This window comes from Macrotis lagotis, chromosome X (assembly GCF_037893015.1).
Source record: "Macrotis lagotis isolate mMagLag1 chromosome X, bilby.v1.9.chrom.fasta, whole genome shotgun sequence".
NCBI classification, from domain to species: domain Eukaryota; kingdom Metazoa; phylum Chordata; class Mammalia; order Peramelemorphia; family Peramelidae; genus Macrotis; species Macrotis lagotis.
This window is the reverse complement of record NC_133666.1, coordinates 223,898,667-223,912,703: the sequence shown is the minus strand read 5'-3', so window position 1 is coordinate 223,912,703 and position 14,037 is coordinate 223,898,667. Positions and strand designations below refer to the sequence as shown.

Here is a 14,037-nt window from a genome sequence, read left to right as displayed (position 1 = left end):
TATTCTTGAGAGATAAAAGTTTTTGCAAGCAGTTTTTGCAAGTTTTTGCAAATCTTTTCCAGTTTTCCTTTTTTTTGTCAACTCTTCTGTTTTTATCTTTGAATATCCTTGGAATGACTTTGCTTAGCTGGATAATGTGTCATGGCTTCTTTAGACTGGTTTTATTCTCTATCCATCCATTTTTTTTACAGCTTTATGAGTTGGTACTGCTTATTATCATCTATTAACCTCTTCAAAAGATTTTATAGAATAGTTTGTATTCTGAATTGGTGTTGCCTTTGGCAGCCATCTCTCACCATTTGGCAAGAATGCCAAATGTTTGCTAAGGGGTTTTCTGAGCTCTTCCTGGCAATAGGAATTAATTTACATTGGTCTATGCCCCATTTTTCATTTTTAATAGTTTGTTGAAAGTAATTCAAAGTTAAATCTTTTAAACTGTATTATCATATATTTTTCTCATAATAATTTTTCTTTATTATAAATTATGATCTTAGTTATGATTAGCTGATAATCTGATTATGCAAACAAAACCATTCTGCGATAATTCCCATGTCCTTAATGATCTTTTTCCTATCATTTTTGTGATGTTATTTGGTCCTTATCATATTTGAGACATATTAATTTTTTTAGAAGAAAATGTTTAGGACAGAATTGTGAGGCTTCTATATGATTGAGAACCTTTCTCATTTCTTTTGTCTGATCTATACTTTTTTGTACATTCCACCATCCCACCTCATAAAATATCCAATATATGTTAATTTGACTGGAAGTTCTTATCACTGTCTTCAGAGAATTTCTCTTCCTTTTTCATATTCAGTGAATAATGTTATTGTCTAAGTGATCTTAGTGATCAATTTGCAAAACCTTATGCTTAGCACTAAAATATGTGATGATCAACCATTCCATGAAATAATAATTCTTGTGGCTCTAGGGTATATGATAAAACCTGCTCTTACAACTCTTTGTTTGTCTTTTCAAGGAATACCTGTGAACCATCCTTCCATTTAGCTAAAACTTCCTTCTTCAGGTTTTATTTATTAGAATGACAAGATGATTTAGCTCTTCCAGTGATAGGCCTTCTCATTAGTTATGCAATGAGCACATCACATTTAAAATAAAGACAGTTAAATGAATTCTCATGGACAATCTAAAACCTTTGTGATTTTTAGTACCCTCTGATCCCTTTCTTTTTTCTCTGTTATAGAGAAACGGGGGGGGGGGGGGCGCTACATGGAATTGAAAGCCATTTTGGTTTGTTTCATGGGTTGTCACTGCTAGAAAAGTTCCATCATGGATGACCAGTTTATTTATGAGATCCTTTTCCATGATTAACTAGGTTCCTGGAAAAACAGACAATATTTCCAAGAGCTACACTTGAAACTTCACTAACATAGTAGAACCTGTCAGAGCTTGAACTCCACTGGCATAGTCTTTGAGAAAACAGAGGACTTTGGTAGAGGGCTTTTTCTTTCATTCTTTTTTTTTTAAATAAACAAAGACTATAGAAGGCAGATGGTGATGAGAGAACTACCTAGCAATGGCAGTACAATATTGAGGAAGAAATTGTTCCTGAATCAATGAACAGATCTTTACTTAATTTTTCCTAAGTACTCAGCATTGTACTAGGTACTGGGGGAGGTGGTGATGGTAGACTGAAGATGTAGTATAAAATGATCCTTGCCCTGGATAGGGCATCGAATATAGCAGACAGAATAACTACTTTATAAATGGTATAAGACAACATGTTATCAAATGATAAATTCTTTACAATAGACTGCAAAAACTCTATGCATTTAGAGTAAAGGGAGATTGATAAAGTCTAAAATTATAGGGGAATATTTTGGAATAGTTGAAATCATGGGTAGGATTTTAAATTTTGATGTGGATAGGAAAGTATTAAGCTAAGTGAAGCAAATGAGAGAAGAAATAGAGGCAAAAATGAAGATATAAGCTCCCAATTGATATGTATAATATGGTGCATCCATGACCATGCCCTCCATGGGAAGAGAAATGTACTCTACAATAGATTTGAAAAACTCATGCTTTGAGATGATTATAGAAATTCCATATTAGTCCCTTGATAACTGTGAAGATGGAAAGGAAGCATTGCGCCAAAGAGGAATGATGACTAAAAGCCTACTCAGTAACCTTTTTCTTTTTTCTTTTTTTTTCTACTTAGTAAACTTTAAAGGGAGTGGGTGATTCCCACCACACCCCTCTTCTCCTCATTAGTGAGAATTTCTTGAGCCTCAGGCATCATCTCATTTAAGACTGTCAATGAAGGAAAAGGGGAATCCCCACCCCAGGTAGCAATGATGACTACATGCACATTAGGAACTAAGTTCTACCTTCAAATGTCTTTACAATTTCTTCCATCCCACCAATTTCACATATTCTAGTCCAAGACTCCCAGGACACAGAAACAGCTTTTTAACTGGTCTTCTTTGCTTCCTACTTCAAGCTAACTTGGACACCAGTTTTACACTAATCTTTATAAAGCACCATATTTCTCTCATGGCATGACCTTCCTCAAAACCAAATCAGGGGCGGCTAGGTGGCATAGTGGATAAAGCACCGGCCCTGGAGTCAGGAGGACCTGGGTTCAAATTGGGTCTGAGACACTTAATAATTACCTAGCTGTGTGGCCTTGGGCAAGCCAAAAAAAAAAACCCTAACAAACAAAACCAAATCAGAACCAAACCAAAAAAACTACAGTTTTCTAATTACTTCCTGGATCAAGTCTGTTGAGTTCCTAGATCTATCACTGCTTCAGTTTCTTCATGTGTAAAATGAAGAATAGAGACAGGAGACATGAAAATAAAGACAGAGGAAGAAGGAAACAGAAAAGATAAAGTAATAGGAGTAATAGATCACTGGGAAGGAAAATATTTCTAAGGTTGGCAATCTAAAATTCTGCTTTATTCCAAAAACTCAGTCTGATGTTTTGTTTTGGTTTTTTTTAGGTTTTTTCAAGGCAAATGGGGTTAAGTGGCTTGCCCAAGGCCACACAGCTAGGTAATTATTAAGTGTCTGAGACCCAATTTGAACCCAGGTCCTCCTGACTCCAGGGCCAGTGCTTTATCCACTATGCCACCTAGCCGCCCCCTGCGCCACCTAGCCGCCCCCAGTCTTATGTTTAAAGATAGATTCTAGCTCTTCCCTACCTCCAATCAATCAAATATTTAGTGAATACTCATTAAAGGTCTGTTCATTTCAGAATTGTTTCTCATCATAAATTTTCTCCCAATGGTGCAGTGGGTTGAGCACTGACTCTGAAGTCAGGAGGACCTGAGTTCAAATTTGACCTCAGACACTTACTAGCTGTGTGACCTTGGACAAGTCACTTAACCCTTATTGCCTCATAACCAGAACAATTTCCATTCATCCTGATGCATTTCTGGCCACTGGACTCATGACTTTGGAGGAGAAAGTGAAACTGGTGACTTAGCACAGCCTCCTCACTCAAATTCAATTCATGTGTATATCATGGTATCACCTCCCTGATGTCATGGCCTTCTTCAAAAATGAAGGACAGACATTAATACCATGCTGATTCTACCTTCTGAGTCTTTTTTCTTGTTGTTTTTCCTCTTACATAATGGTTTTTTTTGTTCTTCTTCTAAGTAGTCAGAGGAAGAGAGAGTCCAAGTCAGATTTCTTGCAAAGTCTTCATCAAATTCTTTAATGCACACAATTTTGTTTTTGATTATAAATGCCACATTAGGCACAGTGGATAGAGTGCTGTGCTTGAAGTCAAAAAGATTAATCTTACTGAATTCAAATCTGACCTCAGACACTTGTTAGCTGTATGATCCTGGGCAAGTCATTTTACCCTGTTTGTCTCAATTCAGTTTTTTCATTTGGAAAAATGAGCTGGAGAAGGAAATGGTAAATAATTCTAGTATCTTTGCCAAGAAAATGGGTTCACAAAGAGTTGAACTTGACTGAATAATACTAAAATGCTATATCAACCTGAGCTACCAACCCCAGTTACTGTAGGACGATGGAGAATCATCAGGAAGATCTTTCACAGAGAATACATTCTGAATAATAGTTTTCTCCATCATCATATATTTATCAAGTATCTACTATTCAAAGCAAAGAGAATATTTGAGTTGTGGTGAATACATATATAAGGTAGGTTAGTCAAAAATCATAAGTTCTTTATAACAAGCTACACACACACACACACACACACACACACACACACACACACACACACACAAATCCAAAGTGTTTTAAATCGACTAGTCCAACAGGCAAATGCATTATTGTATTTGTTAGTAGTCTAAACTTCTTATATTAAAGTGATCAAGAAGAATGTGAAAGTAGGCAGATGATGCAGAGGATAGCATGTTGGACTTGAAGATGGAAAAACCTGAATTCAAATTCTAACCAGACATAGCTTTATGACCCTATAGTCATTTCCTCTTATTCTGTTTCAGTTTCCTCATCTATAAAATAAGGATAATAATAGTTCTCAGGATTATTATGGAGATAAAAATGAGGTGATATTTGTAAAGTGCTTTAAAATCTTAAAGCACTACATAAATGTTAATTACTAAGATTATGATTATTAACAGTAAAGATGTTAATGCAAACTTTTCAAAGGAATGAACCTTCCTTATATGTTATCCTTACAAAAACATATGTCCAAGTACCTCAGGACACTTCTGATAGCAGAGTTCCTCACAAGAGCACCAAGTTATGAAAAACATACTTGTATGCTAAGGGAGACTGAGACACGGGCAGATTAAAAGGCGTATATAATGATGACATATGAATTGAACAAACCAGGAAAGTAATTTATACTCACTGAGAAGCATTGCTATCGCTAAGTTCTTCCCCACTGATCAATTTTTTTTAAAAAACTATTGCATTATAATAGTATGTTTGGGAAATGACCGAGTTTCTTGTCTCTTCTTATTGTAAATCAAACAATTTGCTACTTTTTTTTACCAAGATGAGAATTTTTTTAAAAAAAGAATTGCTTTTTAAGTAGCATTCTAAATAAGCATTCTTTTAGATAGCATTCTTTAGGTAGCTTCTGAAAGGGTCTAGTGTTGAAATTATATTGAGTTCAAATAAATAAACATTTATTGATCATATTAAGTGCAAAATTTATTATGTCTGAAGATGTTTAATGAATCTCACTCAATTTTGGTTATGCTGTTAATTTTTATATATGCAGTATACATATGCATATGGTCTGCTACATAGTTATACTTGTATATATATTCACTGGTGTTTTAGATTTCAGATATGGTAGCAGTATTTCTACACATTTTAATTATAGGATCCTTAAAGAAGAAAACTGAAAGAGAATTTAGGGATCATCTAGGCTAAATTTTCCATTTTCCAGAAGACTTTAAGAAGTGGAGTGATTTACCTGATGTCACCAAACTAATTAAGAGAACAGTCAGGATTGGAATCCAAGGTTCTTGTCCCAGATGTGAGTTCTGCTATAGTTGCCCTTACAAAGTTTAGCACAGAACTCTGCATATAGATAATCAATAAATACTGCCACATCTGATCTATCTACCTAAAAAATATTGGTATATCTGACCTATAAAACCAACAAATGTTAGTTCATCTGATCCACATGTAAGTTCAACAGTCCTCCAAGGATGTTTGGCCAGAAATCAATTTTATTATTTCTAAACTTGTTAATCTATTTTGAATCCTACCTTTCCCTAATTTCATAATATACTTTGGGCTACTTTATATAATCAATAGAATGAACCACACAATTGAGAGTTTGATAACAATAGGAAGAACAAGGGGCTTGGACCATATTTTTTGCAACATTATGGTCAACATCTTACTCTTTCAAAGATGCCTTGTAAATTCAAGGAATTACAACCTAGGACAGATTTTTTTCCACTTTAGAAATTTAAGAGAAATGCCTTCATTTGTTCCATTTGTTCATTTCAGTGCATAATTTATTTTCCATTTAGCAAGAGTAACTAAAAAGGATAACTTTAATTCCTGCTATGGTTATATAATTTCTAGTTATACTCTCCGAGCATAGTCATGAGACTAATTCAAGTCCCTGAATTGTAGTGTTACAGTACGTGGGGGATGTTAATCATTTTCCACATTGGACCAAAAGAATTTTGTGGCACTCCCACTGTCATGTTTGGAAAGTGACTGCCTTAAACTCTATGAGCATTTTTCATTCTTCAACATATTTATGTTTTTGAGTATTAAGGGCAGAATCTCAATCCTAATATAAAAGTAGAGGCACAACAGTTATAGAGTTGCTTCTGCCAAGTTCTCCAAACACAAAATCAGGTCCCCCATTGTCAGCTGGATTGAATTGAAGATCTTGTAAAAACAGTATAGAATTCTATTGCAGTTTTGGTGGGAAGGGTACTAAAACGCAGTATATTTTTCCATGTAAAGAACAGTTTGGGTTTCAATCTACATTTCAAAAACTGAAGAATTTGCTCCCAGAGGGTCTTTTGACATTGTGTTAGTGAAAATCACCTTCATCTGCCACTTGGCACATCTGAATAAAATTACCAAGTCTCAAGACCATTATCAAGTCATGGATGAATATCTGTTTTCTGGAACAGGACAAGGATTGGGTCTTACCTGCAGGCTGTTAAAAATGACGAAGAGAACCAGCATCCAGAGGTGTCTATAAGCCATGTGTAGTCCTCCCCAAAGCCATGTAATGGAAATCAGGGCAAACAGGTATAAAACCAGTGGGACTTCTGGAAATAAGAAAAATAATTTCAAAATATTGACTATCCATTCTTGGTCCCTTTCTTGTGAAATTGTGGGGATGTACTGAGAATAATAATGGAAGAGAAATACTGGAATTTCCATTTTTAGGCTCAGTGGTGACAAGTTGCATTGCCATATTGGCATCCTTCTTTGCACATGGGTGTGTGAGGAGTTGAGTAGATGTGGAAAGATGGGAGCTGTTCCTCTCCTAGACTACCACCTGCTGGACTAAACACAAAATACCATCAACATTTGAATATAATGAAAATATATTCCAACCCAACTCTAAGAGAGATTCTCCCACAGGATCAGAATCCAGACAGGTAAGAGGGCACCAGTTGCAAGGCTCCCTTCTATTTGCCAGATCTATGTACTGAGAACATAAATTAAAAAGAGATATAAGAATTGTTTCTATTAGGAAAAAAATAATATCAAGCATATCATCTACTCTTCTATTTATGGAGAACTAAGGCTGGGAATAAAGCTAAGAACTCAAAATGGAGATTATTTTAGTATATTTCCCTAGACATTTACGAATATATTTTCAAATATCCTTCAATCCAGCATATTTTTCAGTGCAAATTTCCCTTTTCTTTTCTCTTCTTGGGTGTTTGAAGCTTAAAAAGTAGTTTTAATATTCATGTGGTAGATCACATAGGATTCAGAAAAAGTAGCAGATCTATGTAAAAATGAGGGACTTGAATTAACTGGACACTTTAGCTCTAAATCTATAACTCCATGATCTTAGTACTGATGAACAAAAGTATTTTCCTGTAATGAAATGTCAACTGAATAGACTCTGAAACTGGCAAGTCTTTGGACAGACCTCAAGATCAACATATCTCTCAAGTTCAACCTAGAATCATATGTGCAGTTATTGATGCAACTTTAACATATTTGAGAAGAAAGGGATTTATAGGAAAAGGAAACAAAATGAGGTAGGTGTCTCTGAAAATTACTGATGTTGCTTTTCTGGTTTGTGATTCTCACTGTAAAAATAAGATAAGAATCACATGAGCAAAACCTAGTGTAATTAAAGGAGGTCATCATGGCTCCCTGATAGAAAGGCTAAAAACAATACCTAGAGATAGCTAATTTTCATGTAGGTTTGTTTTTAGTACAAATAAATATTAAACAATAAAAGAACTTCATACATCTGCTTTGACTTATGGCAAAATACTCAAAGTTTGGAAAAATGTCTGAGCCATGGTCAAATAATTTGCCAAAATCAGTTCACAATTTGTGAATTGAATTTGTAGATTGCAAACTTTGGACCCACTATGCACACACAAATTTCTATTTATGTCTCTGTACACAGTACAAAGGGGCATGTACATTTTTGTATGGACAAACAGGGCAACTATCTCTGAAAAATCTGGTCTCTGCTTCTATGAGTGCCTAGAGCAAAGTACAAGGAAATCAGGTACTGGGTGCTGGGAAAGTCCTACTAGGTAATGGCACTTACTATAATGGTACTTAACAGGAGCACTCTTGTTATTTTGGTATTCTGCACAGTAATGATTTTTTATTTTTCAGGCTAGAACCACTGGAATGAAGAAAAGTCTAATAGACATCTTAGGTTTCCAGTCATAAAGTACAGTGCCAAAACAAGTTCCTGAAGGGGGAAAAATAAGTGATTAAGAGCTGATTGACTTCAAGTGTGATCTATTTATACCTTCTTTTGTTTTTTGTTTTTGCTTTTGCAAGGCAATGGGGTTAAGAGACTTGCCCAAGGTCATACAGCTAGTTAATTATTAAGTGTCTGAGACTACATTTGAATTCAGGTCCTTCTGATTCCAGGATAGGTGCTCCAATCCACTGAGCCACCTATCTGCCCTATTTATACCTTCTTAACCTCTAAAGAATAAAACAAACCTGACTAATTCCAAAACGATACACCATTAGATACAAGTGCCTTTGACAGTAGAAAAAGCAAAAAGTTAGAGTAAATTGGGTTTGGAGAATAGATAAACAGTGTATTCATTTAATGAAAATGAAAATGATCAAGTTTTATTATTATTATGGTTATAGAATTTAGAATCAGAAGGGATCTTGGAGAATCTCTAGTTTAATTTAACATATATTCTTATTTGTACTTAAGTCTCACCCTTAAAAGAATGGAAACTCCCTGAAGGCAGGAATGACTTCATTTTCTTTTTTTTTAGGTTTTTTGCAAGGCAATGGGGTAAAGTGGCTTGCCCAAGGCCACACAGCTAGGTAATTATTAAATGTCTGAGACCGCATTTGAACTCCTGACTCCAGGGCCAGTGCTCTATTCACTGCACCATCTAGCTGCCCCAGTGACTTCATTTTTGTCTTTGTAGCACCAGTGCCCAATATTTATTAGGTGCTTGACAAATTCTGACTTAATGGTTGATAGGAACCTGAGACCCAGAAAACTTAAGTAAATTTCTCATACCTTCAGACTGGGCAGACTTGAGAATTTGAATCCAGGTCTTTTGATTTCAAATTCAGTGCTTTTTCCACTACCTCCATTAAAATAAGTATTTCAAAAGAACTGAACTAATACTATGTTTTCTATTGTTTAGATTTTAGCTTAATTTGGGCATTTATAGTATTATAAAGCTAAAAATGATATTGTAAAATGCTATGACTTTTTAAAAATGCATCCATTTTAGAGTGGTATTGGCAAATTAGCTCATTAACAAGCAAAATCTCAAATCAATCTAATAATGATCATTTAAAATAACAGGAAAGAATTCTGTATTTGCTTGAGAAGTGGTATTGAGAAGGCAAGGAAATAAGACTGTCAAGAGAGTCCAATGGGAATCATTTTTAGGAAGGCAGTATTTTCAACATACAATGATGAAATTAAACACAGCAAAATGTTGTGTTGGACAGGTGCCTAACTGTGAGTCACTCATGAGAAAAATAAAACTGGTTTTAAAAGATGGTAGCAAAAACACTTAACTTCTTAAAAATCGCAAAGAAATTCTATCTTCCCATGAGATTTATATGTTAAAATTATATGGAAGAAAGAAACTCAATTAATATTATTTATTTTTACTGTCTACTATCTGACAGAGGGAATAGATGGACTCAAGTTGGAAAATAGGGATAGAATTGTGTTCATTGAATTTTTAGATACAGTCTAATGGAGCATTTTATATTCCCTGTAACTGTTGGCCTGTTATTTTACACCATGGGAATGAGCCCCTCTCCTGCTCCTCTCCGCTTTGAAGTGGAGCATGAAGTTCAACCTGTGATTACCATCATTTCTAAAACTTGTTTTAATTTTACCTCTTTGGTCTTGCTACAGAGGGATGGTAGAAACACACTCTTTAAAGTAACATAGGAGAACCTAGTCTGAATCCCTGAGGGCACAAGATGTAGGACTTCAAGATAAGAAGTGGGGGTGAGTGTGGAGGGGTGTGGAATGTAGCTCCTTCATTTTGAAATTAATATCATTTAGCAACAGAGTAGTTTCAGGGTGCTGAGATTTCTTGATAAGAAAGAAGTTATTGTGCTTCTGGGCTAGCAAGCTTTCTTGACAAGAGTTAAGTATTTAATCAAGTCCTGAATAAACAAGGTGTAGTCACCTACCTGTGTACTCACAGAATAAACCTCAAGTTAAGAGAAAAACAAGACCCAGCCTTCAGGGAAATGCCAGAGCAGCATCAGGATAGTGGGAAAGACAGGTAACACCACAAAGGAAGTATAGGGGAATGAGGTTCTCTACAAACTATCCCCCAAAAAACCCAATTTCAAAAGCTATAAGATCCAGCCAAGATTTCCTGGGCTAGTTCAAATTTCAGAATTTTTCTTTTCATTGTCATTCCTCTAATTCAGTAGAGTGTGTAGGTGGCTGCAGGTCACTCTACTTGTTTCCCTCTCCATCAATTTCTTTTTTAAAGATTTTTAAAAAAAAATTATTTAAGATAATGGGGTTAAGTGACTTGGTCAAGGTCAAACAGCTAGGTAATTGTTAAGTATCTGAGGTCAAATTTGAACTCAGGTTGCTCCTGACTCCAGGGCCAGTGCTCTATACATCAATAATTTCAATGAGTTGTCTCAATAATGTCTATCTTCACAATATTGTCTTGCAAATCTTTTGCAAAGGCTCCTTTATTCATTTACCACTTTGGATATATTTTGGGAAGAACTCATGTTTCTAATGTAATCCTGACCCTGATGAAAACCTGAGTTTTCTAGTTAGAGGAATTCTGGGTATTAGTATTTCAATCTTAAAGGAAAGATAGTTTAAGTGGAAGGTAGTTTGGCTTACACTGTAAGAACTTCATTCTCAAAGATCTATTTCTCGTTCACACCCAGGCTGTAGGATCAGAAGTCCTAAACTGCCTAAGAGGGTCTCCTGAAACAAAGAATGACCCTAGCGTATCTGGTAGGAGGTAGCTAGCAGCAGTGGAGAGAGCACTGGGTCAGGAAGACCTGAATTCAAATGAGACCTCAGACATTTTCTACCTTTTGTGTGACCATGGGCAAATCACTTATCCTACTTAATCCCCTGAAGAAGGAAATGGTAAACCACTCCATTGTCTTTACCAAGATAACCCCATGGACAATATGATCCCTTGAGTCATTAAGAGTCAGATAAAACTAAATTGCACAGCAACAGGATTTCTACCTTTAAAATGAATCATCTCAAAATATCTAAGGTTTCCAGGGACATTGGTTTGAAACTTGTACCATTTTGAGGATTCAAATCTTCTAAAATAGGATCAGAGTAACCAAGAAGTCAAATCTCGGGGAAGACACTAGAAGCTCTTACTCAAAGCAGATCCTAAGGATCCCAAGTTCTATAGAGGCACCATGACCTAGGGGGACCCAGAGGGATGAATCAGGAATAGGCTCAAGGACCCAGGGAAAACCCCAGAGCTAACTTGGCCCTAAGGGTGGTTCAGGAATAGGCTGGATTTTCCAGTATAGGTTACAGACTAAAAAGACCCAGGTAGGTGCCTTTCAAGTCTGAATTTGCAGGCCAAGAAGCAAGCCGGCACTGGCACAGGCTGAGCATGGTTTCCGTGGGCGAAGGAGCAAGAATATAGGGCAAATTCTCACTGGAGTCACTCAATCCACTGAAAACATAAATAGCTTTATGACTTGCCATGGATTCCCAGTGGTTCCATTGCAGGGTGTAGGGAGAACTTGTGTGGATGATTTATCTGACTGAGACTTATTAGAATGAAACATCAGATTAATATGGTACAAACCTAGGATTATGGTCTCATCTTTAAATGGCTAGATATAATTTTCAATTTACAAGCTATAATTTTGTGTCCAAGGAGGATAACCAAGTTAGAGAAGACATACCCACATGGATCTTACATTAACTGTTATTAGAGCAATTCTATTTGAACCACACACTTCAAGACTGCCAACTAATATCCTCTGGAAGGGGCCAAAAAAATCTGTGGCTCTCAAGAAAAGTCAAACATTTTATTTTCTTTAAGTGAGAGAAAATATAAAGGTAGGAAAGGATATTCCTCCTTCATATTCATGGTCAATTTTCAAGATATCAAGTTTCATATAATGCTATTATGAGAATTGTCAGGAAAATACATGGGTTTTTAAAGGCAAAGGTGAAGTCAGCTAACTAATACCCGAATGCGTTTTTTGCTCAGATTGTTGGCCACTCAGAAGTCAGAGGGCTGAACATTCATCTGCATTTAGACATGCTCAGACACTGAACTCGGCCAATTTTCAGTTCACTGCATAGTTTTTGTAATACAGGGAAAATTCATAATATATCTTTCAACATACCTACATCCATATTTAGAATCCCCCTTGGATGTCCTAATCAGAAAGTCTAAAAAAAATGAAGCTTTCTCTGTATCTGATCAGAGGTTATCAATGAGGTATGATTAAGAAGCAGTTTTTCATAAAAATCATCACACAGTACTTTGTAGTCATTGAAATGAAAGGATTTCTTAATAAAAGTCCAAGTTAATAATGCTGAAGTATCCAATTAAATTAGATCAAAGTCTTAGAAAAATTAACACAGAAAAGAATAATTCTAGAGGCAATTACTTTTAGGTTCTTAAGAGAGGTCTAAATATCTGGTGAACCTCCATCTTAACAATTCTTCTCTAGGAATTTGCTCCTGTCTAGTGATTAGCCCTCCAAACATTGCAAAACATTTTTTCCCAATGAGATGGCTGCTGTTTTTTGTTTTTATTTTTTTCATTTCTGCACTCATTGCTATTGGTCTTTGCATTATTGAAAACTTTGTACTCAAAATAAATGATGTCCACTGATTTGCTTTCACCATACATTTTGATACCCATAATGCTAGTATATCAAGAAGCAAGGTTTGAAAATCATGCTACCACTCCCCTAACAGGAAATGGGCTAATGACTCAACCTTTCTGTTGCTTAATATTTATACTTGTAAATTGGGAAAAACAATGCCTCACATCATTATGTTCACAATTACCTAATTTATGTGATCACAGAGACTTGGAAATCAACAGTATTGTATAAATGAATACTATCTGTACATTTAATATCTGACATGGCACTCAATTTCAGACACACACACACACACACACACACACACACACACACACACATACACACACATATATATATACACATATATGAATGAACTAATTATCCCTTCTTAGTAACAACTTTGGATCCACTTCATTATAAGAAAAGAGGAGGAATCTAAATTATGGTAGGTTTAAAAAAAGAAAAGTAATTCTCAGATTAAAAAAAAGTTATGTGGTAGATTCCCCAGACTGAAGGAAGAAATCCTTGTGAAGGAATTTACAATTGAGATAGGGAATTAAGAAGAGACATAGCCTCAAATTACTTTTAGTTTAAGTAATAATATTTATATATTTGTGATGAAAATAATTAAATCAGTTTTCTGGATGTGTGTGTATGTGTATGTGCTTAATGCAAGAACAAATTTATAGTTAAAATTTCCTGAGCCCTTTAATTTGGGGGTTTTCCACCTTTCACTTAAGTGAGGAATGTAAATTGTTACTGTTTATGTTGGTTCACAGGTGTTGTAAGATTAGCAAATGTAAAATAGTTTCTAAACCTTATTTATGCCCAAGGCTTCAAAACTATATGTTACTACATGTTTTTCAAATGGTGGGGTCATGAAGTTATAAAGTTTTATAAAGTACACACCATTACAACAAAACATCTTAAAAACAGTAATAACTGGATTTGTGAAAAATCTGGCATTAGGGAGGAAGGGAAAAATAATCCAAACAACTAATTGGATACATAAATTAGTAAATTTGAGGATAATATATATTTTCTTTTAATTGTCTGTCAATCTTCAGTCACAATGATTTACCTCTTTCTTTA

At 35.3% G+C, this 14,037-nt stretch overlaps 1 protein-coding gene across 1 annotated transcript in view; it reads right to left on the bottom strand.

Annotated features, from left to right (window-relative positions):
- Nucleotides 1-6,716, bottom strand: part of LOC141503001 (adhesion G-protein coupled receptor V1-like) — a 138,767-nt gene extending 132,051 nt beyond the window's left edge. The window contains exon 1 of the mRNA XM_074208064.1: nt 6,598-6,716. Coding sequence (XP_074064165.1) covers nt 6,598-6,654 — 57 coding nt within the window. The 5' untranslated portion in view covers nt 6,655-6,716. The remainder of the gene's footprint in view (nt 1-6,597) is intronic.
- Nucleotides 6,717-14,037: the final 7,321 nt, after the last annotated feature.